The sequence below is a fragment of the Chaetodon auriga genome, chromosome 16 (assembly GCF_051107435.1).
Source record: "Chaetodon auriga isolate fChaAug3 chromosome 16, fChaAug3.hap1, whole genome shotgun sequence".
NCBI lineage: Eukaryota > Metazoa > Chordata > Actinopteri > Chaetodontiformes > Chaetodontidae > Chaetodon > Chaetodon auriga.
Genome location: NC_135089.1, coordinates 17,098,127 through 17,124,425, shown reverse-complemented (window position 1 = coordinate 17,124,425; position 26,299 = coordinate 17,098,127). Strand labels below are relative to the sequence as shown.

Sequence of the window (26,299 nt, the reverse complement as noted above, 5' to 3'; positions counted from 1 at the left end):
TATCACTTTTTATCACTGAAGTGTGTGTGTGTGTGTGTGTGTGTGTGTGTGTGTGTGTGTGAGAGAGAGAGAGAGAGAGAGAGAGAGAGAGAGAGAGACAGTAGACACAGTATTTTTCCCTTTGCCCCCCCAGTTATGGCAGCTTTGCTACTATAAACCTTTCTACACAACAGCAGCCGTATTTGATTAGTGTCGCTTTTGTGTGAATTATATGACAACAATTTCTCAAGAGAGTAGTGATTTGTTTCTCCTTACAAAATGGAATTGCACTCCCCTTCAGGCGCTCTGTCACTTAAGACCCACTAGGGGGCGCAAAAGCATTAAAAAACATGACTGTCGTATATCATACCTTTAAAATAATCCCTCTCAGAGACTGTAAGTGCCATCTTGCTGCTTTTTGAATTTATTTGGTGTACTGTTTCCTTGGAACTTTTACTTGCTGGGGGGCTTTTATTTTAGTTTAAGCCTTAGTTTGAGCCATGCTCCAAAAACACCCTATACAAACTCTAAATTTAATTTAATCTATGAGCGGCATATGTTTAGAGATGTGTTGCGCAATTGAAGAATTTAGACTCTCATGCAAATGCATCATGCAGTTTCCAAATGTGGCCATCCACTGTCCTGTGAATGTAAAGACAAACCAGAGGCATGCTGTGTTATGATACTGGGTTGCAGACCTTGGACGTAAAAAAAATACATTTATAACTCTTCTGCTTGTGTTTGTAACAAACGTCATTTACACCCGCACGGAAATAAAAATCATCTTGTAAAATGTAGTCTTTATCTTTTCATTGCATATACTTAAATTTGCCTTTTGTCTGTCTTGCTTGTGAACGTTTCCTTATCTATGTCATTATACTTCCACTGTGCTTCATTATTCTGAGATGTTTAGTCTCCGATGATTCAGAAGTCTGTTGGCGGTGTTACGAGCATCAAAATAGCAGCATTTTCATTTTTATTTCTGTTAAACACCGGAATAGTGGGTACAGAGGAGGAGGGGGAGCTCTGTGGTGGTAGTGGGGATTTGGGAAAAAGAAGGAGAAGGAGACAGAGGAAAGGCAGACCTCAGACCAGCCCACCTCACCTCACTGTCCTCTCTGTCGTATTCCGGTGCCCGCAGACAAATCTGACCGCGGATCAGCGCACTCGGGCTCCCTCCTCACTACGAGTTACACCAACTGGGACTCAGACCAGAGGAAATCGTGTTCGTCGGCAGCCAAGTCCGCACGCCAAGACACATCCATAGCAGACCACGGCGAGGGAAGGGACGGAGTGACAAGAAGGGACCGATATCAAGGGAAGGCTGGTAGGAACAACAGAGAGGTTTAAGGCAAAAACACATTTAGCGGCAAGAGGAGAGAGGACTGGCTGGACCCACACAAGGAGAATTAGCCTTCACGCGTAGCTAATTTCCAACATTTTCTATTCTTGGCAGCGAGAGTGTGCTCTCCGAGCCACATTTATAAAGAGAGCTAGCGGAATGTAATGCTAGTAAGCTAGCTAATGTTAGCTAGCTAATTAGCTTGTAAGGCATTCAAGGGTCGGACGTGTGATCGTTTTTAAAATAGGTCACGGTTTGGCGTCGTTTTACTTTTTGGGAGAAAAAAAACTACTCTTAATGTGATTAGTCCATAATTGTGGCATGGTCATAATGTTCAGCCTCGAATAACGATAGCTAACGCCAAGTTAGACAATAAACAGTGTCGTAAGCTGCCTATATTGATGAAAATCGGTTCAAAATTATCCGTCTACGCTTTTTGGGAGAAGCCAAATCTGTTGTGAATATCGAGCTGTGGACAAACCAGAAGGAGAAGACAAAGGTAAAAAGCAGACTTTTGACTGGTGACTGTCTGCCGTCCAATGTTAATGTCGACCGACGTTGCATCTATAATGCTACCCGTTAGTCGGGGAATAATGGACCGGGAAAGAGACATTGATACAGCCGCCGGACCACTTGCAAACGCGGCCGGGGGTCCAGCAGCTGTCCGGGGGATGAAGCGAGGAGACCCGGAGCCCGACGCGCAGGCAGCCGCTGCCCTGACTGACTTAGCCGGAGCGGAGTGCAAAAGACCAAGGATAGACGGCACCGGGAGTGTTGTTGGTGACATCGGACAGGTAGGAATGCAATGTTAACACATATACTGTCAATTCCTCACATCTGTTTCGTTTGGTCTCCACCTCGGCTCCATGTGTACAGCATTGCAATAAAGTATCATCTGCCCTCCCCTCCCTCAGTAAAAGCTTTTGTTCCCTAGGAATCAGCAGGGAATGATGGTAATGTTTTGATAGGCCCCTTTCTCTCATCAACAACATAATCATGCATCATTGCAGCATGGGGAGAATCCTTTAATTAAAAAGAAATGAGAGGTTTATGAAGTACACAAAATGTGGCTTGCTGAAATACTGTAGCTGTGCTCCCGGGGCTGCTCAGTGAGGCACCATGACCAAGCCAGACAAAGGTAATATGATACAGGCTCCATTGCCATGACAGACAGCAGCACAGCAAAGATCAGACCCATTCATCATGCCCGTCTCATGGAAAGTAAAGCAGTGCTCTCTCACTCGCTGCACGTCTCACTGCACATATATACATTATTTTTCTGCACCTGGATGAAATCGATCACCTGCGATGATAATTTGCAGTGAGGCATCACGGCAAATCTTGATACACTCTGCATGTGCCACAACTCGCTCGGTGCCCCCCATGACTGTCGCTAGGTGTTAAAAGAGAGGCAGACAGGCATTGGGGGAGGGGTCACCACAGCCAAAGACAAAGAACAGAGCCTTTTGGTGTCGGCTGAAGGAGCAAGGGAACTCAAGGGGGCCCTCCTTAACACCGGTCTTCCCCGCTTTCATGACTCGACTGCTGAGACAGCAAAGCATCAGCAACCATTCCTGCCTCTGAAGGACTAATCTTTGTATATTACAGTAAACCGGGGGACCACGGAGGCAACTCTCTCGCTCCCTCTCGCTTGCTCTCCCTGGATCTATTACTATTTATTTCTCTCTCTCTTGCTCTCTCATGAACACATGCACTCATTCTTACACCTACACACATATGCTTTGAAGTGCCCATAATCCAACCGAACAAGGGAGGATTTTAGCTGACGTCTGGTGCTTTAGTCCAGGGAAACAGCACTAACAGCAGTCGAAGGGCAGGCAGACATAGTTTGAGGTCATCTGCAGGTAATTGAATCCTGGGGAACTGGTAAAATACTTTAATTGGCTGTGCATCTGACCTACTGCAATGACAAATGGGTCCCATGTAATGCTCTGCGAGCCTCACAGAGGATGGATACCGATGATGGGGAAAGGTTATAGCCTGCCGGCAAAGATGATGTGACAATGAGCAGCGTGGCATGGGGAGGATTCTCGCTGCCCATCGGTTGTATTGATCGCTGGGTACGAGTGGGGGGGTCAGGCTGGAAATAGTAGGCAGTAGAGCAGAAACAGGCTGGGAGGATGAGTTGATGGGTGGATGGATGGAAGGTGAGGTAGAAAGGGAGCTGGTAGATGCACATAAGAAGAGAGAGAGGGAGAGAGAGAGAGAGAGAGAGAGAGGAGTGCCTTGAAGGAGGTGGAGGACAGAATAATAAATAGCCTGGTTTGAATGGACATGGTATTTGTGTATATTAGAGGAGAGAAAGGACACTGTGGCTTGGATGGATATATGTAGGGAGAGAAAAGGATGGAGCGGACAGACAGGAAATCAGAGCCATTAGTTTGCATCCATCTGGGGTCGTGATAATGGATGAGAAGAAAGTGATGGATGGCAGGAGTGACATGATCAGTTGGGGGGAGATAAGCAGGAGGATTGGCTCTGAGTGAAGATGAATAGTTGAATAGCACTTTATGCAAAGGGTGAAAAAAAAGAGCATCACACCCAGGGCAGAGTCAGTCATAAATGGCAGTGGCTCACTGTAGGAGAGTGCGTGCTCAGGATGGGGAGGATGAGTTCAGTGGATGCTCCTATTAACTAAATGCACCTAACAATTATTATAGCATTCCCACTGAGAGCTCCAGGCAGTGGTTTGCTGACCTTCCAGGCTGACTGTAAATCAGGACTGTAATAATAAATGAGAGTGCAGCCTCCTCTCCCTTTTGTTGCTCTTGCTCTCCTCCCCCGCTCTGCCTCATACACGCTGCAGACCCCTTCCAATACCCCCCCCCTTTTTTTCCCCTGCTCCCCTCTAGCTGTCCTCTGATTTCTCCCCCTCCTGTCTCCCCCAAGCATATTTCCAGATTGCTAATTGACTCTTGGTTCACAGGCTTTCAGTGTGCCAGCGAGGTGAACCCCCCCCCCCCCTGCTGCCCCTCCCCCATCTCTCTACCCATCTCCCATCACTCAAATCTATGCAACATTCATCACTTTTTATTGCTCCCAGCTCCACATCTGTCTCGTCTTTTATTTTCCTCCCATATTTGTTTTTGTCCTCATCTTCATCATGCATCGTCCCGCTTCGCCTCTTTTTTATTTGTCTACCACTCTCTCTGTTGGTAGTATTGATGCGTCCCCTCGAGGCAGTGCTGTGGTCCACTCAGATGCAGTGGGAGTACAGTTTCTAACTCTCTCTCTCTCTCTCTCTCTCTCTCTCTCTCTCTCTCTCTCTCTCTCTGTTTCGGAGAGCCGATTTGTCCTATCGTTGGCAGTAAAGAGGCTTTGTGTCGCGCTAACGAGATCAAAGCTCATTTAGGAGAGGGCATTAACCAGACTGATCGCTTTAACGGGCCAGAGCGAAGGGAGGGGGTCAGGTTGATATGAATGGACAGATCACTGAGATAGGTCATTACCATGTTCACCACAAGCAGTACTCATTACGTGGAGTGTTGCTTGTTTCTGTAGAATAAGTGCACTTATGTCAACTTTTCTGTCTGCCCAGGAGCCCAATGAGATATTGAGTCTGTCGTATCGGTTACTGATGAGAATATATTGGTGCGAATAGTCAGCTCCCAACCACTTGCCTTAAAAATAGCCGATTCTTTGGAGATCTGATTGGATTTTTCTGAACTCCCGAAAGTAAATTTCACTCAAAATTTGAAACATTTTTGCTGTTAGTTGTACAAAATCTTCTAATCTGGGATAAACCAGGGACGTAAGCAAACGTATCAAACGTTGGCTGGATAGAGCTTTAGAAATGTGAAAATGTGCTTTTATCAAACCTCAATGTAAGACATCAGTTTGGTCTCTTTGATGGACATTTAACATTATTTTTGACATTTTGTAGAGCAGGACACTGCAGAAAGACAAAAGAATTAATTTATTTACAATTTCAAGTAACCATTGCCTGCTGTCCCTAATGATTAACTGTGAGATAGCAAGATAAAATGCTCTTGCTGCCTTTGCTCGTTATGGCAGTTGTTTTTGTAGCTGTTGCATAGCCACAGTAGTAACCTGCATGCCCAGAGAGCCTGTGTGTAACTGTAGATTAAAAGACTAAGTGTCCTTTAGAAGTCAGCAGCCTGAATTATTCACAGAAAAGAAGAAATGTCCCCAGAAAGGGAGCAGTTCACAGCGAGGCAGAGGGTGTTGTTCAGGTAGTGTGTTCAGCCTGGACTGATATGTGTTAATATTTGTTACAGAGGGTCGTGTACAAACCTGGCTAGTCTCACGCTATACTCTCTACTGCTGTTTAATGATTGCTGTTAAACTTTGAGCGGCAGCACAGCGGTGGAGTCACCCTTGACTTTTGAACCGGCAGCGATAAGCCAAGACTTCCCCAGACAAAGTTACTCAACTCATATTTTCCGTCTCTCTCTCTCACTCTCACTCTCGCTCACTCTCTGAGGGTGTGTCCAATTCACCATGCTTTATTGGCACGAGCGCAGAAGCCATATTGCCAAAGCACAAAGGAATAATCAGATTGAAGAAAGAAGAGGAAACGCACCATTCATAAAAAGACAGAAACACAAGAGACCCCTCTCTCGTTCTTTCTCTCTTTTTACTCGTGGAAGGAACACCAGTGTCATCTCCTTAACATGACACTTGCATGTTAACTCTCCCTTTATGGCCATCATGTAAGCACTCCCCCACCCGATACGCCTCCTCCTCCCCCAGGCTGCCCCCAAACTGTCATATGTGCTCCCGTCTCCAGCCACACACAGAGTGAAATGTCAATTCAGTGTTTGCCTTACATGGGGTCAGCTATGATGCACTGTCGCAGCATTGTCACAGCTGCCACAGTGTCAGGAATGCTGAGAATTGTTGTGATACATACCTGGATCCGTTAAGTTGTGTGTAATGCTTTGTAAAATAATTCATGCGCATGGTGCACTACAAGCTTTGCTGAAACAAGCTGAAATAATTAGATCTGACAGACACTGTGTTAAGGCACCCATACTTGGGTACGTTACAGGGCATAAAAGGACAGACAGCTTCTCACTTTCTAAATGAAATAAAATCCAAAGTACAATGAAATAATGAAATGAAATGAATTAAACATTTTACTTAATGATTAGTTACTGGCATTGAAGTCGAATACCACAGATAAAAGATGCTTGCTTCACAAAGGGCATGTGATTAAGGGAATCTGCTGCGGTATCTGAAACGGGCAAATGAATTAGCAGGTGCTGAGTACAAGCAGGAAGGAGCATGTTGCAGTGAACTCTGCAGTTATAATGTTTTCGTTTTTTATTTCAATATTACGATTTTCCTTTATCCGACCTTTAAATGCACCCATCCACCTTGAATTTCTAAAACTGTTTTCGGCTGGCCAGGATTGGAGTAACAACAGCAGAAGAATAAATACAGAAGTTAAAAAGAAATTCTTTATAGACGTGATTCATAAATGAACTGAAGGCATCGTACGATAGAGTTTTACAACCCCGATTCCAGAAACGTTTTTTGGAAGCTGGATCGTACTTCATCATGATGTGCGGTGGTTACGGTGTAAATGCGTACGGGTTGAGTCAGCGGAGGATTTGGCCCTTTGACGGCTGTAATTCTGCCACAACATGGTCAATGTGTCATGGCAACGTTGTGTATGTGTTCCATTCATTAACCCAAGAAACTGTCCTGCATGCAACACCTGCGTATTTCTGCCACACAGTCGAAGGAGAGGAAACAGTCATAAATATATCCACCCGGCAAATGCCCTGGAGTCACATGTTTTGTTACTGTCGGATTGGAAAAAATGACTTGTGTCCAGTTCATATCAGAGGTGTCAAATCACATAAACCATAAGTAAAAAGGGAAACAGAAATGGCTGGCTGTTGCTGTCCCATGCTGTGGGCACATTTTGGTGTGCAGAAGGTGCTGTCCTTTACAATAAGCCCTCAGTCTTTGGGGAAACGCTGCAGTTCTTCTCTTTCTACCCTTCCTCGTGGTTGTCTTTGTCTTCGTGTCCCCGCATATCGACTGTCTCCGTTGTCATTTCCAAGCTCGTCATTTGGCTTTGATATGTCTTCTGGATCACCTCACATTGACAGATCACATCCACCACGCTCTGTCCTGTGCCCTTCGGCCTGTTCGCTGACTTCTTTCTGTGTTTGATGGTGTCGTCGTTTGATCCGCTCATGGTGCGCCTTGTTCATCTCCAATCTTTCCCACTCGGTCGTGATTTGTTGACTTGAGTGAGTTTTGAGGTTGTTGATTATACTGGGCCAAAGATAGCCAAGAACCTCTTGCAGACAACGCTTGATGAATGATTGGTTTTCCACTTCTCAGATCCCGTCATATTTGGGGGGCTGTTAAACGACTGTTGTTGATCCGGCTCGTAGATCACGGCTTCTGTTGAGGTGAAAAGCAGGACCCTCTGAAGGACGTAGTCTCTCCAGTAAATTGTGTTGTATTTTGTCAAAAAGTTTCAGGGTTTGGGGGCTTTTGGCCGTGTCGGTGGTAGCAGGTGGGGTTGCTCTTACGTTTGGTGATATGATTGAAACCATAATAAAGCCAAACACCGGAGCGGTCCACCTCCTCAGGCTGTTCTGTTAGGGCTCACTGGATGCCTGCAGCAGCCCCCTTAATTACCCCGCTCCCCTCCTCCCCCCCGTCTCCCTCCCCTCTCACCATCTGTTGACCTCATGTCATTTTGCCTTCCTTCACCACTGCTGCTCCTTTTTCTTCCCCTGCTCCTACCCGTTTGCTCCAGCAACTCCCCAACTTCTTTCCTTCTCCTAAAATAGCAAGTCGGAGAGAGAGAAAATAAACAAGAGAGACGCCCTTTAGTTTTGCCCTCCGTGGAGTTGGAGAGGGGGACACAGAGAGAGAGAGAGAGAGAGAGAGAGAGAGAGAGAGAGAGAGAGAGAGAGAGTGTTAATGTGTGTGACTGCTTTTCTGTGCTTTTGCTGATCCCTGCCAGTGCCGTCTGAAACCCTCACAGTCAGCCAGCCGGCGCCTTCAAAGGCTCCTCCTCGCTCACAAACTATATGGAATTAACTTAATGGAAACTTGCAAAAGTGCAGCGCAAAAGCCGAGCTTTCAACCTGGACAGGCTCAGTGCAGCATGCCGTGTTCCTTTTTTCACTTAGTTTGGGGGGGGGGGCATAAATGTGGGTGCCTTATGCTTACTTTTTAAGACACGCAGGCATGTAATATACTTAAAAGCAATGCCATATGCCATAGAAGTGTGTGTGTGTGTGTGTGTGTGTGTGTGTGTGTGAACGCGTGTGCCTTAGCGTGAGTGTGGGTAAACAAGAGTCTCTGAAAACTAGGTATCAAATTCAGACCCCCGATCCCTTCCCCCACCCCTTAAGAAAATATAAATCACATGGCATTCTTCACTTATGACTCATTGTCTCCATTTCACGCAACTCTCATTGCTTTATATTTCTCTCCCCTTTCTTGGCTCTGGCCGTCTTATTCCCCACATTCCTCCTCCTCCTGTGTGTGTCTGTCCCTGCCCTTATTTTCATCTTGCTCTGTTTTTTCTTTTCTTTCTTTCTTTCTCCTCCCCCCCTCCATCCACCACGCTCCCTCCCTCTTCTCTTGCAGACAGATTGATTCCAGATGTTGCTAAACTCTACCCTGTCTCCCTCCTCCTGTTCTTCTCTGTAAACTCCTCCTCCTCCGCCTTCTCTTTCCACTCTGTCCACTGTCCAACCAACAGTGAGTCTATAATATGGTGGTTGGGTATAATTTTGGTTTAGATTTCACTGGCGTTCCAGTTTTTCTCCCAGTTTTTGTAACTCAGTGCAGCACCTTCACTCTGACTTGACTGCAAATGCGATTAAAGACACTAATTCTCAACATTCAATCACCTGTAATTGTATGTGTTTTGTAGTAACACTGCTAAATTATCACATTACCTCAGCTGCTTTGGTGGCCCACCACTACTGAATGAATACAGTGCAAACAGTCATCAAATACAATGTTAGCTCCAGTGTTTGGCACACTGAATCCAGAACGTCAGCTCAGCCCTATTTGAAATGCAGAGCAGTGTTGGTAACTCCCAACATGCATCTCTTTTTATTTAAAATAGAAAGAGTTTTCTCTTTCTCGTTGACATTGCCCGAGGCTTTGTCGACTTGAGATTCTGCTCTGAACAGCCCCCTTATTACTGCGTTTCTATACGTGCTGTGGTGAGCACCAGCAGCCTTTTACACAGTCAGTATTTGGCTGAATATAGGCCTGTCCATTCCGCTGGAAACGCGGCGCACCAAGGAGAGTGTTCCCCCTGGGGACGAGGCACGAGGGGGAAATTGGTTCCAGATGAAACAGGAAGTGGAGAGTGGAGACAAAGAAAGGGCTGTTTCAGACAGGGGAAAGGGAGGACGGGCCCCGAGTCTGGATACAAACACACACGCACAGAGTCAGAGTTTACTGCCCGCAGCATCAAAAGAAAAATGCTTCCTTCTCATTCTTACCTATTCTTTACATATGGGCCATTTTCTTGACTCCTCCTTGGTTTCCCTCTATCCCTCTCCGTCTAGACGCTTCTTCCCTTCTTCATTCACTCATCACCACATCTGTTTTTGCTCTTAAGTCCTTGCATTGCAAAGAGATCTACTGCATAATGATAAAAATAGTAAATAGACTGCATTTATGTGGCACTTTTCTAGCCTACTGACCACTTAAATCACTTTACGGCACATGCCACTGTCACGCACGCCCCTGCGGCACAGCCATCGGGACACACGACGTGCATACTGGAGGAGCCGGGGATCGAACCGCTGACCTTCTGATCTGCTGCTCCTCCTGAGCCACAGCTCTTCAGCTTTGATAGCTTTGTCTGTCTGTGTGTTCAGACGGTGTATCAATCTGCCGTCACCACGGCCCTCTGTCTCAGACACTTGCCCTTGATTGGCTGGATGAACGTCACCAGGAAGTGATTCCCACAGGAGGCAGCTCGAGGTCGGGGCCAGGAGGTTAACTCTCTGTTGACACTGTTCAGAAGCCAGATCTGCCCTTCTCATCGCTGTGGCATTGCACGGCCCACACTCAAGCTGTTTGCTGAATGGACGGGTGCATTCAGGCCAAGGGGCAGCGCATGGATTTGCAACATTTTGTCTGCTCCTTGGTCCTGCGGATTAAATATCATGAAAACATCAGCAGTTCAAAAGACTACCACCCCATCCCCCAATGCATACATATACGCACACTCACATGTTTCTTTCTTTCCTTTACCCCCTCAGACCTTCTCCCGTCCTCTCCCCCTCTCCTCCTGCCCCCTCCCCCTCTCGCCTGGTGAGACTCATGCCTCGGCATGAGTCTCACCAGGCAGTCATGTTTTCTCTGCGAGGCATGCCAGCAGGCTAGACTGTGCCGGTGTCATCTCTCTCACTGCTGTCAAAATATCATCATTTGGTTAACTTTCCCCATTGTTGCAGTCCTCCTGCCTCTCCCTCTTTGCCTTTCTCTCTTTTCTTTTGCCCCCTCCTCCCCCTCCTCCTCACCTAGCTCTGCAGCAAACAATGGCTGCTCTTGGTGGGACAAAATGACACTGGAGGAGAAAATAATAGTCACAGAGAAAAGAGAGGAAGAGACAGAAATAATCTAATTAAAAGTAATTACTGAGCAATTAACCACAACACTGGTTTCTGGGGCAGGGTCAATGAGGGATGGGGGGCTCAGTCTCTGCTAGTGGATTTTGATTGGTTAGTACGGCTGGATATGAAAGCTTGGCAGTGATGGTTCACCAGTCATGGCAGCCACACAGAGTACTAGCTGTTCACTTAATTCAGTCATCAGTGTTTTCCCTTCAGGGAAATGTCTTCTGTCGCTGTTTGAACTTTGTTCTCTTCCTGAGCATCACCTTTGTTTTTTATAACTGTGGATATTGAGAAACAAAAGCACCCTGCAGATATTTGGATATAGTTTTAAGGTTTTAGAAATCCCTATTAAAGTAGTGAGTTGTATGGCTTGTTGTGACAATAATACAAGATATTGAAAAAATTCCAGTGTTACCAACCTCTCATTTATCTCATTTTGTCTCCGGTTCGTGGAGATTTGTGTCTGTGAGTGCATTTCACCCGCAATGCAAAAGTTTCGGACTGTCATGCTGCATCCACTCAATTTTTCAAAAGCCCAACCACTTACACCGCTCTCTCCCCTCTTTCCTGTTGTCTCTTGCAGAACAATGAGCCTTTAAACCCCGGTTTCCATGGATACCCAACTCACAGTCAGGTAAGAGATTAGTTACTGCTTGCAAACCTCTGGCACAATAAATTTAAAAATAATGTAAAACAGAATCCTTGACTCACTTGAGATATTGAGTTTTGGTTCTCGTGCAGTTTCTCTGTCGTGGGATGTAAAAAAAAAAAAAAAAGGAGAACATTGAGACAAAAATGAAACAGTGTGGCACTTCTTATAGGATAGTTGCACTCTTGATAGTGAAATTAGGAGCAAAAGTGTGACTTTTTTTGCATACAGTATAATCTACATCATTTCAGAAACCAGCTCTTTATTGTTTTTGGCCACGGGCAGCGTAGTGCTGTCGTCCGACCGGTCCTATAGCAGGATAGGGTCTGTGGCACTACGGCATCATTATCGAGACAATTACGAAGTCTTTCATTTTTCTTCGGCTCCAGCCTGTGGTGGTATATAAATGATGGCTGTTAGAAGAATTGATGAAAGGGGAACTGCTGCTGATTGAGCTTCTCTTTCAAAAGCTTGACCCTCAGAACGTAGAGAGAAACTGTGCCATCACCTTCTTTAAACTAAGCTCTGCACGCTCGACGTGCAACGCTGTTTCACAAAACCGGTCCTATCCTCTCACACTCTCTCTCTCTCTCTTTTTATGCCTCTCTCGGTCTCTCCATCTCTTTCTCATTCTAAGTGTCTCTCCATGCATATTTCTCTCAGTAATGAGTGCCTTATGTGTGCAGCGTAGCGGCAGGGTAGCTGACTATTTCCTTATCTACCTCCAAGCAGCAGAGCACAATGAGCAGCTCAAACCAGCTCAGTATTCGTGCGTGTGCGTGTGTATGCGTGTGTGTATGCGTGCGCTATCCCTATTTGAGAGAAAGGCCTGTGCATCTGAGAAGCCTGTGTGCACCTTTGCCTGTGTTTGCGTGCATACGTGCGTCTCTCGCTCGTGTTCGGGATGTGCAGCTCTCTGGCAGTGCCACAGGAGGGGAGTGTTGGTCTGTGAGCCTGTTCGACCCCAGCCTCCATCCCTGCCCGCATCACAACATGGGAGATTCTCCGAGGCCTCATCCCCCTCTTGTGTATTCTTTTTTTTCCCCTCCTCTACACCATTTGAGTCTCCAATTCCTGCTTTACCCTTGCTATCGCCGTTCTTGGGCAGACAGCTCTCTGATAGTGTGTGAGAGACTCTTGAAGAGCTTTCTGTTTTTAAATAAATTTTATGCAGATTTCTCATCCCTCGTGTCCAGCATTCAGCTATTTCTGTTTCTGCCTGACAACAAAAAATAAGAGACTGGCAGACAAAAAAGGAATGAGAGAATGAGACAGAAAAAGTGGAGCAGAGGTGAAACAGAAATGGAAGCAAGTTATTTAAGATAGCTAGCCTGCAGGGCGCAAATTCATCCAATAGTCAGCTGCACAGTCAGAGCAGACTTATATTCCAGTCTCGGCCCTGGCCTGCCTGGGTTCATGTGCTTGTAAGACAAACACCTGTGTAGAGACCACTTGTGATCTGCGGTACGTCTGAACTCGTCTTGTCATCTGTTAAATTGAGAGCCAACGCACACTGCTGCATTTGTTTTATAAATGATTTAAAACTCGTCCCTGCTAATGTATTCTGCCCTTGAGCACACATATTAGGAGTCTCCAGCACACTAGCTTCTGGTTATCATGCAAATGGAGCTAGCCAAGCCTAGCTTAGCCAGATTGGCTTCTTCATCGCTACAGTACATTTGTCTTGGTAATGCTCATCTGATGTTATGTATGCGTGTGTGAACTGCCTGTAGGCCTGCTTGTGTCAATATGAGTGTGTTAAACGGTGACGGGTTCCTGTGGGTCCCTGCTGCTGCACACTGTGAGGGGTAAATGTGTGCGTGTGTGTGTGTGTGTGTGTGTGTGTGTGTGTGTGTGTGTGTGTGTGTGTGTGTGCGTGCGTGCGTGCGTGCATGGCCATTCTGACCCGTGGGGCCTGTCAGTCTCCTGCTGTTTAGGTCACAGAAATGATCAGGGTTAACAACATGCACACAAACATGCATACAAACAAGGCATAGAGGCTCCACACCTAAGCATTTTTCTCTGATTTAGCCCAAGCAGTTCTGTTTTTAAAGTCTAATTTCAGGTCGTAACCGTCCCATGTGTAATTTCAATCCTCTTGAAAATGTTCAGGATTATTCCTATGGAAAAGTTAAGCCTGAGCTATTGATTATCGGTAGATGCCGTTGTTTGAAGGAGGCGGCCTTTGTTTGAATTGCCTGATGAGCGTGGGATGGATATAGCCTTTTTGTTTGAGTCCGTGTGCGTGTCTGCCAGCGAAGGTGCAGCCGCATGATGATGATCACAGCACATCTTTGTGTACATTATGTGCATGTGTTTGTGTGAGACCGTGTGTGTGTTTATCACTGTGTTCAGTCTGTGTGCTTAATCCTCAGATCATCCCCTATTCATCCTCTCATCCTCCTCACTTACAGCCCTAATCCTGTCATCCCTCGCTTTTTTTTCGCCCGGCCCTTTATCCATTTATCTCTCTATCCCTTTATCTCTCGCTCGCACCCACTGCTCCTCTGTCTCTGCCACCCATTCCAGCCGAGCTCCCTTCTTTTGCCCCTTTTTCCCCCGCTACCTCCAGTCACTTATCTTGCCCTCCCTCCATCCCTCCATCCCTCCGGACCCAGTTCTAGCCAGACTCAGCAGATGTCTGAAAGCTTGGCATCAGGGCTTTTTTTCCGCAGAGTTCAGTCCCTCCCATATGAAAATGCGGTGCAAGGAACTGCACTCTCATCTCTGCAAATTAAGCGCCTCCTAACAATACAGTGGTGAGGGAACTGAGCCTGAGCCAGAAGAAAAAGGCGCAATGCAGCGTAATACAGATTCATGTTCAGGTTGAGGTTTAGATACTGGAATCGGGGCTGGCGCTCCCTCAGTTTTGTGAGACTTCCATCTGTGTGATGAAGGGAGCTGCAGCAGAGAGATGGTGATCTAGGAGCCTACCCACGCAGCTAGCTACCTAGCTGTCTAACGACTGGCCTACCTACCGCTGCTTTTTGGAGCTGACAGGCTGCCACGCAATAAATAAATCATCAAAAAAAAGCTGCAATGCAGTGGGGGTCGCATTCGTGTTCTGTACTCTCAGGCAGCCAGTGCGTGGATAGAAGACAGCATCTTCTTCCTTCCTGTTCCTTTTCTCTCTCCTGGGGGTTCGAGGAGACAGCACCAACAGCTTTCTGACTCCCATCTAGACACAGGGTTAGATGGCTACATGGAAGGATGGATGTTTTGATGGATAGGAGGGACTGAGGCTGAGAGGGAGGGAAAGTTTTAAAAGAGGGGCGGGAACAAGAGGAAGCAGGGGGAACAGCAGGACGTGTAACGCGAGTGTGTGAATGACAGACGCAGAGCAAAGAGAAGAGAGAGAAAGGAGGCGAGAAGAGACTCAGGCTGTCAGGAGGAGAGAGACAGAAAGGCCCGAGGGGGATCAGAGCAGCGGGGCCGCAGAAACGAGGAAAAGAGAGGAAGAGAGTGACAGGCAGACGAGGCTTGCGTGCCGGAGAAGTGGAAGAAGGGACACCGGCGAAGGGAAGGAGGAGGAAGAGGGGAGTGAACGAGGGAGAATTTGAATGTGTGAGACAGACGTGGACTGAAGCCATCGTCGGCTCATGGTCTTAGAGCACAGGCAGAGGAGAGGAGGAACAGGAGGAGAAATAGAGACACAGAGGGAAGGGGAGAGGAGAAGGAACGGGAAAGTGGAGGGCTGGTCAGCAGCAGTTGTTCCTCTAGATCAGACCATGATGGGGCTATACTACCCTGCAATGCTACCGGTAAGTTCACCGCTTCAGCAGAGCTTCTTTGTGTAAACAACTCAGTGCACCTATTGAGAACGGCATGATCAGAACTAGAAAAACGAGAGCGATTGTTAATGATTTATTTTCATTACTTTGGCTTGTTGAATCAGTAATTGGTGTTCTGTTCATGGCATGGCCTGTTTTGTTTTGCTTTGTCTTGGCTCAGGTGAGGCCTTTGTCAGATAGTTGGCAGGGCATCAAACTAACAGCAGGGCTCGTCCCTGCAGCTCTGCTCCTTTCACTTTTTTAACTCTTTGCACTCAAGGATCTTTAATTGTTTCGGAAGATATCAAGCTGGTGGCTTATTCCCACCATGATTATGCAACATTTTGTCCTCATGTTGCTCGAGTGGAGACAGTAAACAGCGAGGCATTGGAATTGTAGGCTCGCACAAGCATGGCTGAATGGCATCACTTTTTTTCATATACTGTTTATACAGTTGACGTGTGCTAGGCTCCTCTTAGCATATGGTGGGCGTGTCTGTGCTACTTTAGCTGAGAGACAGCCTGAGGATGGGAGCCGTTTTCTCGCTCTGTTCTAGCATGTCCCGCTATCTGGTCTTGGGTTCCATTTGGCCTTAAGGGGGGTGAAGGGATTGGGGGAGGTGGCAGGGAAGTACGTGCAAACATGAGGTAGCAACCGCTGCTCGGCCGCCTGTGTCGACATGCATGTACGCCGGGTGTTGCATGCTCTCGCCACGCTGACTGCACACAGTGTCATGTTATATTTCATATGTACGTGCGTGTGTCATGTCACGTCATGTGTGCACAGCGGGTGGAGGCTGCGATTCTGTCAAGCGATTCAACATTGTCATCCAAGCTGTCCATGCAGTTTAGACTTCATCTGTCCCTGGATTGAGGGAGACAGGTGCCAAGGCACAGTTGTTTCTGCACACACACACACACACACACACACACCCACACACACACACACACACACACACACATACCCAGTTGTTGCTAGAGTTCCGTACAACCCCCGCTCGCTCATGGCACACAGACACACATTACTATCACTGAATAGATAGCAACAATCCTGTCTTTTGGAAACATAACCACACAGACATATGGACCCACTACCTGCATTTCACCTATTCGGAGGATTCGCTCTCGCTGGTTGTTCCCTGGTCATCAGCATTAACTCGTGACCAGCAATTCCAACCACATCACAGCTAAATCCCAGAAGTGCAACAAAGCCTAATCTGTATTTTTCTTAAAGAGATGTGGACACGTGGAGTAATAGAAATGACTGCGGCGCAAGACTCAAAGAGTAGACAGTAGACTTTGTAGCTAGAAGCTACGACAGCCTCGACTTCTACACGGTGAAGACGAGGTGTATGTTACTGTGGATGTGTTTCTTCTCTTTTTCCTCTCCCTCGCTCCCCCTCCTCTGTTTTCCTCCCCCCTCCCCAGGCTACAGCAGCTGTAAGCTAAACACATTATTCTTCTTCAAAGAGAATGACGCCAAATGGAGGATGGTGGTAGTAACCAGAGGGGTGTGAGAGCAGGGTGGGGAGGAAGAGGGGGAGGTGGGGGTGGTTAGTTCCATGTGGGAATGCACTTTAAAGGTGACACACCACCAGTCACACCATCCTCTGTAAAATTTATAGAACTTCTCTCTATTTTGGGTGACACATCTCTATACTGCAGTGTACACTGTGGATAAGAGCTGCTGTTAAATCCGAAGTGTAATTTGCTAGATGGCACCATTAAAGCTGCTGCTGTCTGCTGTGCACACGGATGGTTATGTCATATTTACTAAAGTGAAGTGCATGCTGGACAATGTCTTGTCCAGGACAGCTCGCCTAAACCTACCTTGGATTTAGGCCTGATTGATATATGAGTTCTATATTTAAGCACATTTCCGTCATCAGAAAGAGTGTCTGATCATGTGGTGGATGAATAAAATTTCAACACTTCACACATCAATTTGATGTAACACACCAACATCGCACTATTTTTTATCAAACGGATCATCTGCAGGACCGCATCCATATGCAGCTGGAACACATGGGGTTAGTGAGTCTGACGGAGGCTGCTCTCCCACCTGGGCAACGCTCTTCTTTGTTTACAATGCTCGACCAGAAATAGTTGACAGCTAGCTACATTAGCTGTCCAGAGTCACGACAGTCCCGTAAACTGCAGCAGATGTGCACAGTTAAACCTAATTCTCAGGTGTCTCCTGATTCCAGGTGGCTAGCTCGTAGTGTGTCTGGTGGTTGCATCTACATGAGGGCTAGACTGAAAAAACACTCTTCGCACTGATCCGCTCGCCACCTCCTCTTGCTCGTGAGGCATCATCTCTGGTAACCCAAGGTGAAGCCATGAGACTTGACTGATCAGTCTGCGGACTCCACGCTTTTCACTCTGGCCCTACATGCCAGAATACTAATGCTCGCAACCAGCTGTCTGCAGATGTCAGGCTGACGTCATTAAATAGGAAGAGCAGGAGTAGGTGAATGAGCGAGCAGACTTTTCTGCTCTGTCTGTGCTGAGACTGATTATTAAAGTGGATGTCTGTGTGCTACTTAGTTGAAGCATGTGACTATCCATAGCTGTGTGGCATAGTCAGTATTTTTGAATATGCATAATGATGACAGCCTTTTGAGTGGTGGAGGTTTTCTGTTGTTCCTGTCTTGCAGGTGTTGGTCTAAAACATACTGAATGTTTCGATCATGTGTGATGCAGGATAAAACATTGCTTACAATTGTGAATTGTCCATAAGCTTCGAGATCAAGTGTTTATTTTTGCCCGTGTCGTCCACATCTACTTGAATTTCCACCTTGACGTGTTCGTATTGACAAATCAAAACGGCTCCATAACGATTTTGCTGATGAGCCGACTCTGAAAAGTCGTCTGTTCGATTGTCGGGGGGGGCGTCGTCATTGCAGCAGGATGGCATTCGAGCATTGAGACTGCCTGTTTTCATTTCTCTTTTTCCACAGTTCATCAAAAATTATGTCAGCATAACTGGTCTGAAAATATGTGTGCGCATTCACTGCGCTTTGTGCCCACGTCTGTGTGTATTTGTAGATGTCCAGAGGTCTTGCATCAGCCCTCTAACCCCCCTGCTCGGTGCTGAGCCCATGAGGAAGAGTGTTAAGCCAAGCCGCTGTTACACTGAGCGGCTTGCAAGGCAGCGAGTGACATCTGAGTATTTAGGCCGCCTAACCGTTCCACTTGCCATATTATCTCCACAAGACTGCTTGGCTAGCCAGCGTACGACAACAGGCCTTTAAGGAATCCACACACCCAGGCCTGCTCCCCTCACAGCTCTGTGTGTACGGCTGGAAGTGGGAGTGTAGCTGCACGTGTATGAGACACGGACAGCATTGCGTTGCTGCACTCTCATAACAAATTGACAGGTACTGCAAGTGTCATGGCACGGTGAAACAACCAGCGGCATATTTAACTTCGTTCCTGATAGTTATCCTGTGGGATTATGGGTATTTTGTGTGCAGCAACTCTCACATTAGAAAGCGGCAAATAATAGACTTCCCATCTGATAAAAACACAAACAGTAATGCATTGTCGCCTGTTGACACAGATTAAGCAGTAAAGCACAGTGCAGAGCCCTCAGTATTGGTGGCCTGATGCACTGTGTGACATTACTCCACCCCAGGGTTCTCCCTCTGCCCATACAACCGTGAGGATATCGTCCAACACTAATGCTGCACTAACTGCCGCCGCCGGAGGCTGTACGCAGTCGGCTGAGGTGTGAAAACACTCCGCATGTTACCTCGCACCGAAGCACATGTACTTGCACACATGCAGGCCCATTGCAAGCGATGCAATGCACAGATGTGGTGCAGTAGAGCGCTAAATGTATGCAGTATCTCTGAGGCTACCTACTCCTGCATGACAAACAGCACTGGAACGTTGTACCTCTGCACACACTGCAGCAGTAAGTTGGTGCCGCTGGGTTTTTAAATTTAAACAACTTCTGCTGAAGTCGTGACGACAGTGTACCCATCGCGCTGCATCTGCTCAGAATGCAAGACCGTGCTAAACAACTCTTCCTGTGGATGGAATAAAACATTTGGAACTGGCAGTGCAGCGAGCATGTTAAAACATTCAAATTCTGCTCTGGCTTTATTTGAATATTTCCATTGGTCGTTGTTGACTCCAGTGTTGGTTTTATGGATTCTTGGTGGTATGGGGTGAACAGCTCATTCTGCCATTGCGTCCTCTCTAAATCAGTCTGGATTAAAGGTCAGGGAAATGTTAAGTGTAAATGTCAAGCAGTGATTGGATATGAGCGATAGGGACACGAAAATCAAGTCAGAGTTTTTTGTACTTGTAGGGATTTGGAAGATGGCGAGCACACTGCTGCTGCAGAGACACTTGTACACCTGACACAGGAGGCATCGTGCCTCTGGACGAAGTCAGGCTGAGAGCTGGGGGGAGGTTAAGTGTGTTTGGACTGAGTTTGCCTTTTCATCATTCAGTAGAAACATTGTCGACACTTAATCATGTTACAGCCGAGAGTTGTCTGCACCTAGTCAGGAGTATTTACCTGCACTGAGAGCTGTTCCTCTGTCCCGGTGCTACAACACATACTGTATCAGTAACCTACCGAATTAAGCCGAATGATAACTGATTAATAGTTTCAGCCATTTTCAAGCAAAAATGTCACATATTTACTGGTTCCAGCTTCTTAGATGTAAAGATTTGCTGCCTTTCTTTGTCATTTATGATTGGCAATGAAGAGTCTTTGGATTTTGGACTGTTGGCTGGACAAAAGAAGCAATTTGAAGATGTCGCTTTGGGCTCTGGGAAACTGTGACGGGCATTAGATGGGCGGGAGATGAATCGATAATGAAAATAATTGTTGGTTGCAGCCCTAGTTTCTGTTATCTGTTTTATTTTGGATTTAGATGTACTATTGTAAATTTGTTTTAGGATTATTTAGATTAACATTGTAATCATTTTAAGCCTCCTTAAGTTGTCTTCATCTGTTACATCTTGGACTTTAACTAATAATTGATCAATATGCTGTTTATTTTCTCAAATAATGTCAAAATCTCAGGAATTAGTGAAAAATGGCAGTCATAATTTCAGACTTCAAATGTCTCTTCCTGTCTGTTTCATCATTCGTGACAAAGAAAAGCATCAAATCGCCTGAAAAGCAGGAATCAACATTTGGCATTTTTGCTTAAAAAATGATTGATTATCAAAACAATTGGATATTATATTTCTGTCAATCAGTTAATCCACTAATCAATGCAGTTCTAATAATACCCTTATGACAGTCTTGGGACACAGAGTCCCCAAAGAACCTGCCGCGGGACAGTTGAGTGTCCTCCCCCTCTGCCTGCCCTGTGGCTCTTTTATTGGCAGCTGTCTAGCAAAGCCAGAAAGATGGTGACAGCATTTCAATGATGCTTGTGGGTTTTTTTTTTTTTTTTTCATTTTAATTTTTAATCTATGGGCCTTTTGGGTCAGAGCCAGTACTAATGTATTCTGAAGGGACAACCTTTGTGTAATCTAATTGGCCCACAGTCAGGAAGGAGAGACAGGAGTTTCTCCGCAGAGGCGACCGTATAAGGAGATGGGGTGTAGCCTACGCTTTGATGGACATCACAGTGCAGTAGAAGCTTTGACTTGAGGGGCGGGTGCCTGTGGTTTTTTTTGGGGGGGGGGTGGGGGTTGAGGCGGGGGTGGTGAATCTCCCTCTGGCTTCCATCAAGCGTGGCAGGCAAGGACGAAGAAGGAAGGCGTAGGGGGGCGTGAACGCCGGCATACTTGCTCCTCTAACCACAGCAGAGGAAAAGAGACGGACTGCAGAGGGAGAAGAAGCTGTGAGGAGCATTTTCAGTCAGGAAGCTTTACAGACATTAGATACTTGCAACAGACAAAGTGTTATGAATTTGCATGATTGATGAGTTTCGGTGGCATCACCACTGTGTCTGTGGTTAGAGGCTGAAGTCAGCAGACAGACACAGATGCACGCTTGAAAGGTTTGCTGTGAAAAGGCCTCTCCTCCCCCTCATCCTCCCCGTGTAGGGAAAAACATATGGTGTCTCAGGTAACACAACTGCTGTGTGTCTGTGTGTGTGTGCGCGTGTGTGCATGGAATGAGAGTGAAAACAGCATGGATGAATAGGTCCTACTCTGGATGGTCCTTTTTTTTTTTGTAATAGCAGTTTGTTGATTAAAAAACCTTCAGGTGACACTTGATCCTCTTCATTTCACCTCTCCGCTCTTTTGAAGCCTGGCTTGTTTGAACGAATCACAGGTTCAGCCGGTTCTGTATCTTATCTCGCAATGTGAAAATTCAGTTTGAGTTAAGACCAGACATCACTCTAATAGAGCCTGTCATTATTTCCCATAATCCCACTCCCCCTCCTTTAACCCCCCCCCCTCCCCTTTTTCTTTTTCCATTATTTCTTTTTTCCTCTCTCCCCCCCTTTTCCTCTTGACTATATGATGCTGCTGCCATGTAGGGCAGTGCTGCTTCTTAGTCAGCTGGTCAGGAATGCCTTCGTAGTCTTAAGGCTCCACTGACCGCTTTCATTCGTCTCTCTGTTTATTAGTTCTTGGAGTCATTATCGTGTATGCTTGGTGAGCTAAATCCTGACATCTTTAAAGCTCTGCTGTAGGAAACTAAATATTCTAACACCTCAAAATGTTATATTTTTTTCACATGACTAATCATGTGGGAGCATTGTGTAATGACATCTAGTCCAGTAGGTTCAGGCTCCGCAGCGCTTTATCCAGCGAGGAGCGCATGCGTAGAATAGACAGAGGCTTTTAGAAACCGCGAGCTGCTCTTCTTATGCCCTGCAGCGGTCTTCTCAGAAACACACGGTGATCAGTGTGTGTGATATGGCATCCCTCTTAATGAAATATGTCAGTTCTGGGAGGCCCACTTACTGAGCAGCTCTCCTGGAGTCTTGTTCGGTGAGGCTTCAAATGTAGATGAGCCCTGCTGTTAAAGCGTGATTAGGTTTTCCTCTCTGTCCAATCAGGAGCTTTAGCCTTCGTGTTCTGTTGTCATTCTTTACCTCGTACTCTTTCTTCCTTCCTTCTGCCCAGCATGTATGTGAGTCAGCCCTGGGCAGGGATATTCCAATAGGACACACCCTTTAGTGGCTAAATACAGGCTACTGCACGCTTATGAGCTCGCATGCCCTAACAAGCACACTGAAATGTCCTAGCCCAGGCAGGCTAAGGCCTAACCGATGAATTTAAATGGCTCATCGTCTCCTTTTGAGCAGATTTGACGGTGCCTTTTTATCACTAGGTGACAGAAACCCGTAGCCGATTCAAAACACAATCAGCTTTCACACATTCTTTCCGAACATACATTCAGCCTTACCACAGTGAGAGTGGCAGCGGATGAGTTTCCCAGATTTTTCCATCCTGTTTTTGGATCATGCCGCCGCCTCCTCTGATGCCTTCTGTATCTGTTGGGCCCAGACCCCAGAAGCTGTCTGTCTTGCAGATGGGCCTGTTAGCCTCAGCTGGCTTTTTTACAGCCAATGCGGTCGACACTGCAGAAGAACAGTGAGCAGTCAGGCTATAGGATTAGAGGAAGAGCGAGGGAGAGAGCTTGTTTGCTTTGCGGCATCTTAGTTACTCTGACTAATTAAAAAGGCTGTCTGGAGACTGAGTGTCTCTTGACGTCACCCAGCCCACGGCAGAGACCAGACCAGTGGTTAATGGTGTTGGATGCTGTGTGCCATGCTGCCTGGCCTGGTGTGGAGGGAGCAACCCTGACCCCCAAAGTTCTGTTTCTTTTCCAGCTCGTCCTGTATCTCCCTGTCCGTCCACAGCGTCTCCCTTTTTTTTTTTTTAACTCTCCGTCTTTACTCTAAAAGGACTTTATGAAACTCAGTCCAAGATGTCCTTGAGTGTGAGAGATGATTGAAGCAAGCAATAATGCAGAGTCATCACACACACACACACTCACACACACACACACACACGCACACACACACAAGATAAGGTGTGTGTGTTGGAGCAGCAGCAGCACAGCCATAAAGCATCTGGAGATGATCCTCCTGCTGATACAGTTGTAACAGGGCAGAATAAAAAAGAAGCTGAGGCAACAGCTGATGCACAGTTACTCTGAATTATAGATGGCTGCAAAACAAATCCAACACTACAGGAACAAGTATTCACACAATGCAGCACAACGTAGAGCGCAAACATGTCACGGTTATCAGAGTTGGTGCTTATCTCTCCACGTGTCCATCCATCCCATAAGCATGCGTGTATCTCAAACCGTGTATCGAATTTTCTGACTCTTAATAATAGATGTGTTTGCAGTAAATATTTCATGGTCGGCTGACTGAAAACACATGCCTGTCAGAGATATGGAGGTAGAGGGGAGGGGGGAGAGGATAGCAGGGAGGGATCGGGGGAGTGGAGAAGGAGAGAGGGAGAGTGAAATTTAATAGGCAGGATTTTAACCCCTTCATTCTACCTCCATCAGGACGCTGCAGCCTTTGCTTACAGGCTTACTGACTACGTATTCTGTTCTTTCCTCTCCCTTCCTTCCTTCCCCGCCGCTGCAGGGCTCTCAGGATTCGACAGGAGGACAGGAGGGATTGGTGGCCCCACCCTTTTCAGCGTTCCCCCCTCCACCCCCTCCTCAAAACGGGCTACCAGGGACGGAGTTCGGCCCTGGGGCCATGTTTGGCGCTGGGGGCCAAGGCACAGCAGAGGTAGGGGTTGGTGCTAACGGAGCCACCACCGCTACCACCACCACCAACAACAGCGTAAGCACCCTGTGTTTATAAAGCCTGCCGTAATGGGTTAGTCGTCTAGGTTTGGGATATTTAGTTATTGTAGTTTGTCGTAGAGGTATTCAGTGGTGTTGGAGAGGTAAAAACATCTTCCCCCTTCTGTTTTTGTCATATTTGATATATTATTTTTATTAAAGAATATTGAAGTTGCAGTGCTACGCTACTGAAAACAGTCTTAAGTCTTAGGTCGTCCACCACGTTGGTCCAGATGGAAATATCTCACAGACTGCTGGATGGATTGACATGAGCTGTTGTACAAACATTCATGGTCCCCAGACGATGAATCCTCATGACTTTGGTGGTCACGTTGGCTTTACATCAGCTTCCACCATCAGGACCTTTTTTTTTTGTTTTATGGTGACATTTCTGAATAGCTGTCTGATGCATTACCTTTAAATCTTGCACAGACATTCATGTTTCCCAGAGGATGAACCTAAATGGACCTGGCTATTCTCTGATTTTCCTCTGGTGTCAGAATCAGATGGATTTTTTTTTGCGTTTATATATATACTTTCAATGTATTGCCATGTAGTTTGGTGATGAATTGCAACAACTTAGGCGATCCCTTCACTTTCCAAACAGCGCCATCATCAGGCCACAATTTTGTCTAGTACTGGTTTTTGTAAATAACTAGAGAAGTAACGACAGTCCCATAGCCTCATTTGGACTTCATGTTAACTGCTAATGAGTAAATGTTGGCATGGTAACAAGCGAAACTAAGATGGAGATAAAGGTAAACACTATACCTACCAAACATCTACATGCTAGCGATCTGTTGTTAGCATTTAGCTCAAAGCATCGCTGATGGTTGTAGGCTTGTTTTTAAACAGACATACAAGAATTATATTTCTTGTGAGATACTGCTGAGACTGTAATTATAATTTCATGATAATATCAAGACTTGTACATAAATAGCTTTCCTCGGGTGTGTGTGTTGTTCCCAAAATTTAAAAGAAGAGAGGCAGCAGAGCTTTAATTTGCTAAAATAATTATCATAAGCCACTTCATTAGCTTGACATCCCCCTCTCTCACAGTCCTCACCTGTTCTTCTTTTCTCTCCCTCCACAGGGAAAGGTGGAGGAGACATCCCCGGGGGAGGTGGGTGTGCAGTGTGGCACAGGAGGCTCAGGAGCAGGAGGCTCTGTGGGAGACCCCTCAGAGGCCAAAGGGACCCCCAAACGCCTCCACGTCTCAAACATCCCCTTCCGCTTCCGGGACCCTGACCTCAGACAGATGTTCGGGGTAAGAAGCTGGGAATGCTGTGGGCCTCATTTTTAACGGGATCAATAAATCAGCCTAGACACCCGGGGTCCTCCGCGGTGGGGCCAGTTCACCAGGGGTGGGATTTAGAGACCGACAAAAGAGTCACACCAACACAAAAGAAAGACACTCAAGAGTGTTCTGTTGGTGCTTGAGGGGGCATTTGTCTGCTATGTGTGTCAGTGTGTTAGCATGAGTGACGAAGTGAGAGGGAAAAAAGGGGACAGAGCAGAGTTCAAGGCGATGGGACGGAAAGAAGAACGCTGAATGTAGGATGAGGTCTTTTGTACAATAGTGACACCTAGTGTCTGACTCACTGACTCTGCAGCCATGCTGTCCTGAAAGACCAAGCCAAGGATCCTGAGGCAACTCAAAGATGTCATTTACTGCTTTCTTTGCTTATATGTGTTTGCTAATTTCTTCCCTCAAATTTATTTGCAGCAATTTGGAAAGATTCTGGATGTAGAGATTATTTTCAATGAGAGAGGCTCAAAGGTGAGTACACAGCAGACATTTGATTCTGTCAGAGCACACTGCAGTTCCCCCCCACTGTCGACAGCAATTCACACTTTATAAGACATTTCTCTGTAAATGTGACACTTTGTGACGTATCAGCACGCCACGTGGGGAGACATTATTATAAAACTCCAATTATCTATTAAACAATGTCAGAGTGCACGCAGAGGTCTAAGGCTTCTCTCTCCCTCTGCTCAATCCCTTGCGACGTGTCCCTCACTTGCCGCCAACCTCTTTAACCTCTGCCGTGTACCACAGGGCTTTGGCTTTGTGACATTTGAGACCAGCGCAGACGCAGAGAAAGCCAGAGAAAAGCTCCACGGCACATTGGTGGAAGGTCGTAAGATTGAGGTAATTCCCCTCACCCCCCCTTCCCCTTCTCCTCTTCTGTATTCTCTCTGTACTCCCATC

The 26,299-nt window shown here is 46.5% G+C and overlaps 1 protein-coding gene across 3 annotated transcripts in view; it reads left to right on the top strand.

Moving 5' to 3' along the window:
* Positions 1-1,029: 1,029 nt before the first annotated feature.
* The window catches only part of LOC143333615 (RNA binding protein fox-1 homolog 2-like), a 44,278-nt gene continuing 19,008 nt past the window's right edge, over positions 1,030-26,299 (top strand). Inside the window, exons 1-6 of one of the 3 annotated variants that reach the window (XM_076751742.1) lie at positions 1,030-2,115; positions 11,510-11,560; positions 23,882-24,031; positions 25,181-25,354; positions 25,814-25,867; positions 26,147-26,239. In XM_076751742.1, the coding sequence (XP_076607857.1) occupies positions 1,861-2,115; positions 11,510-11,560; positions 23,882-24,031; positions 25,181-25,354; positions 25,814-25,867; positions 26,147-26,239 (777 nt within the window). In that variant the 5' untranslated portion in view covers positions 1,030-1,860. Of the gene's footprint in view, positions 2,116-11,509; positions 11,561-14,576; positions 15,337-23,881; positions 24,086-25,180; positions 25,355-25,813; positions 25,868-26,146; positions 26,240-26,299 lie in introns of those variants that run through there. The other 2 variants (XM_076751741.1, XM_076751743.1) reach the window with 2 other exon arrangements.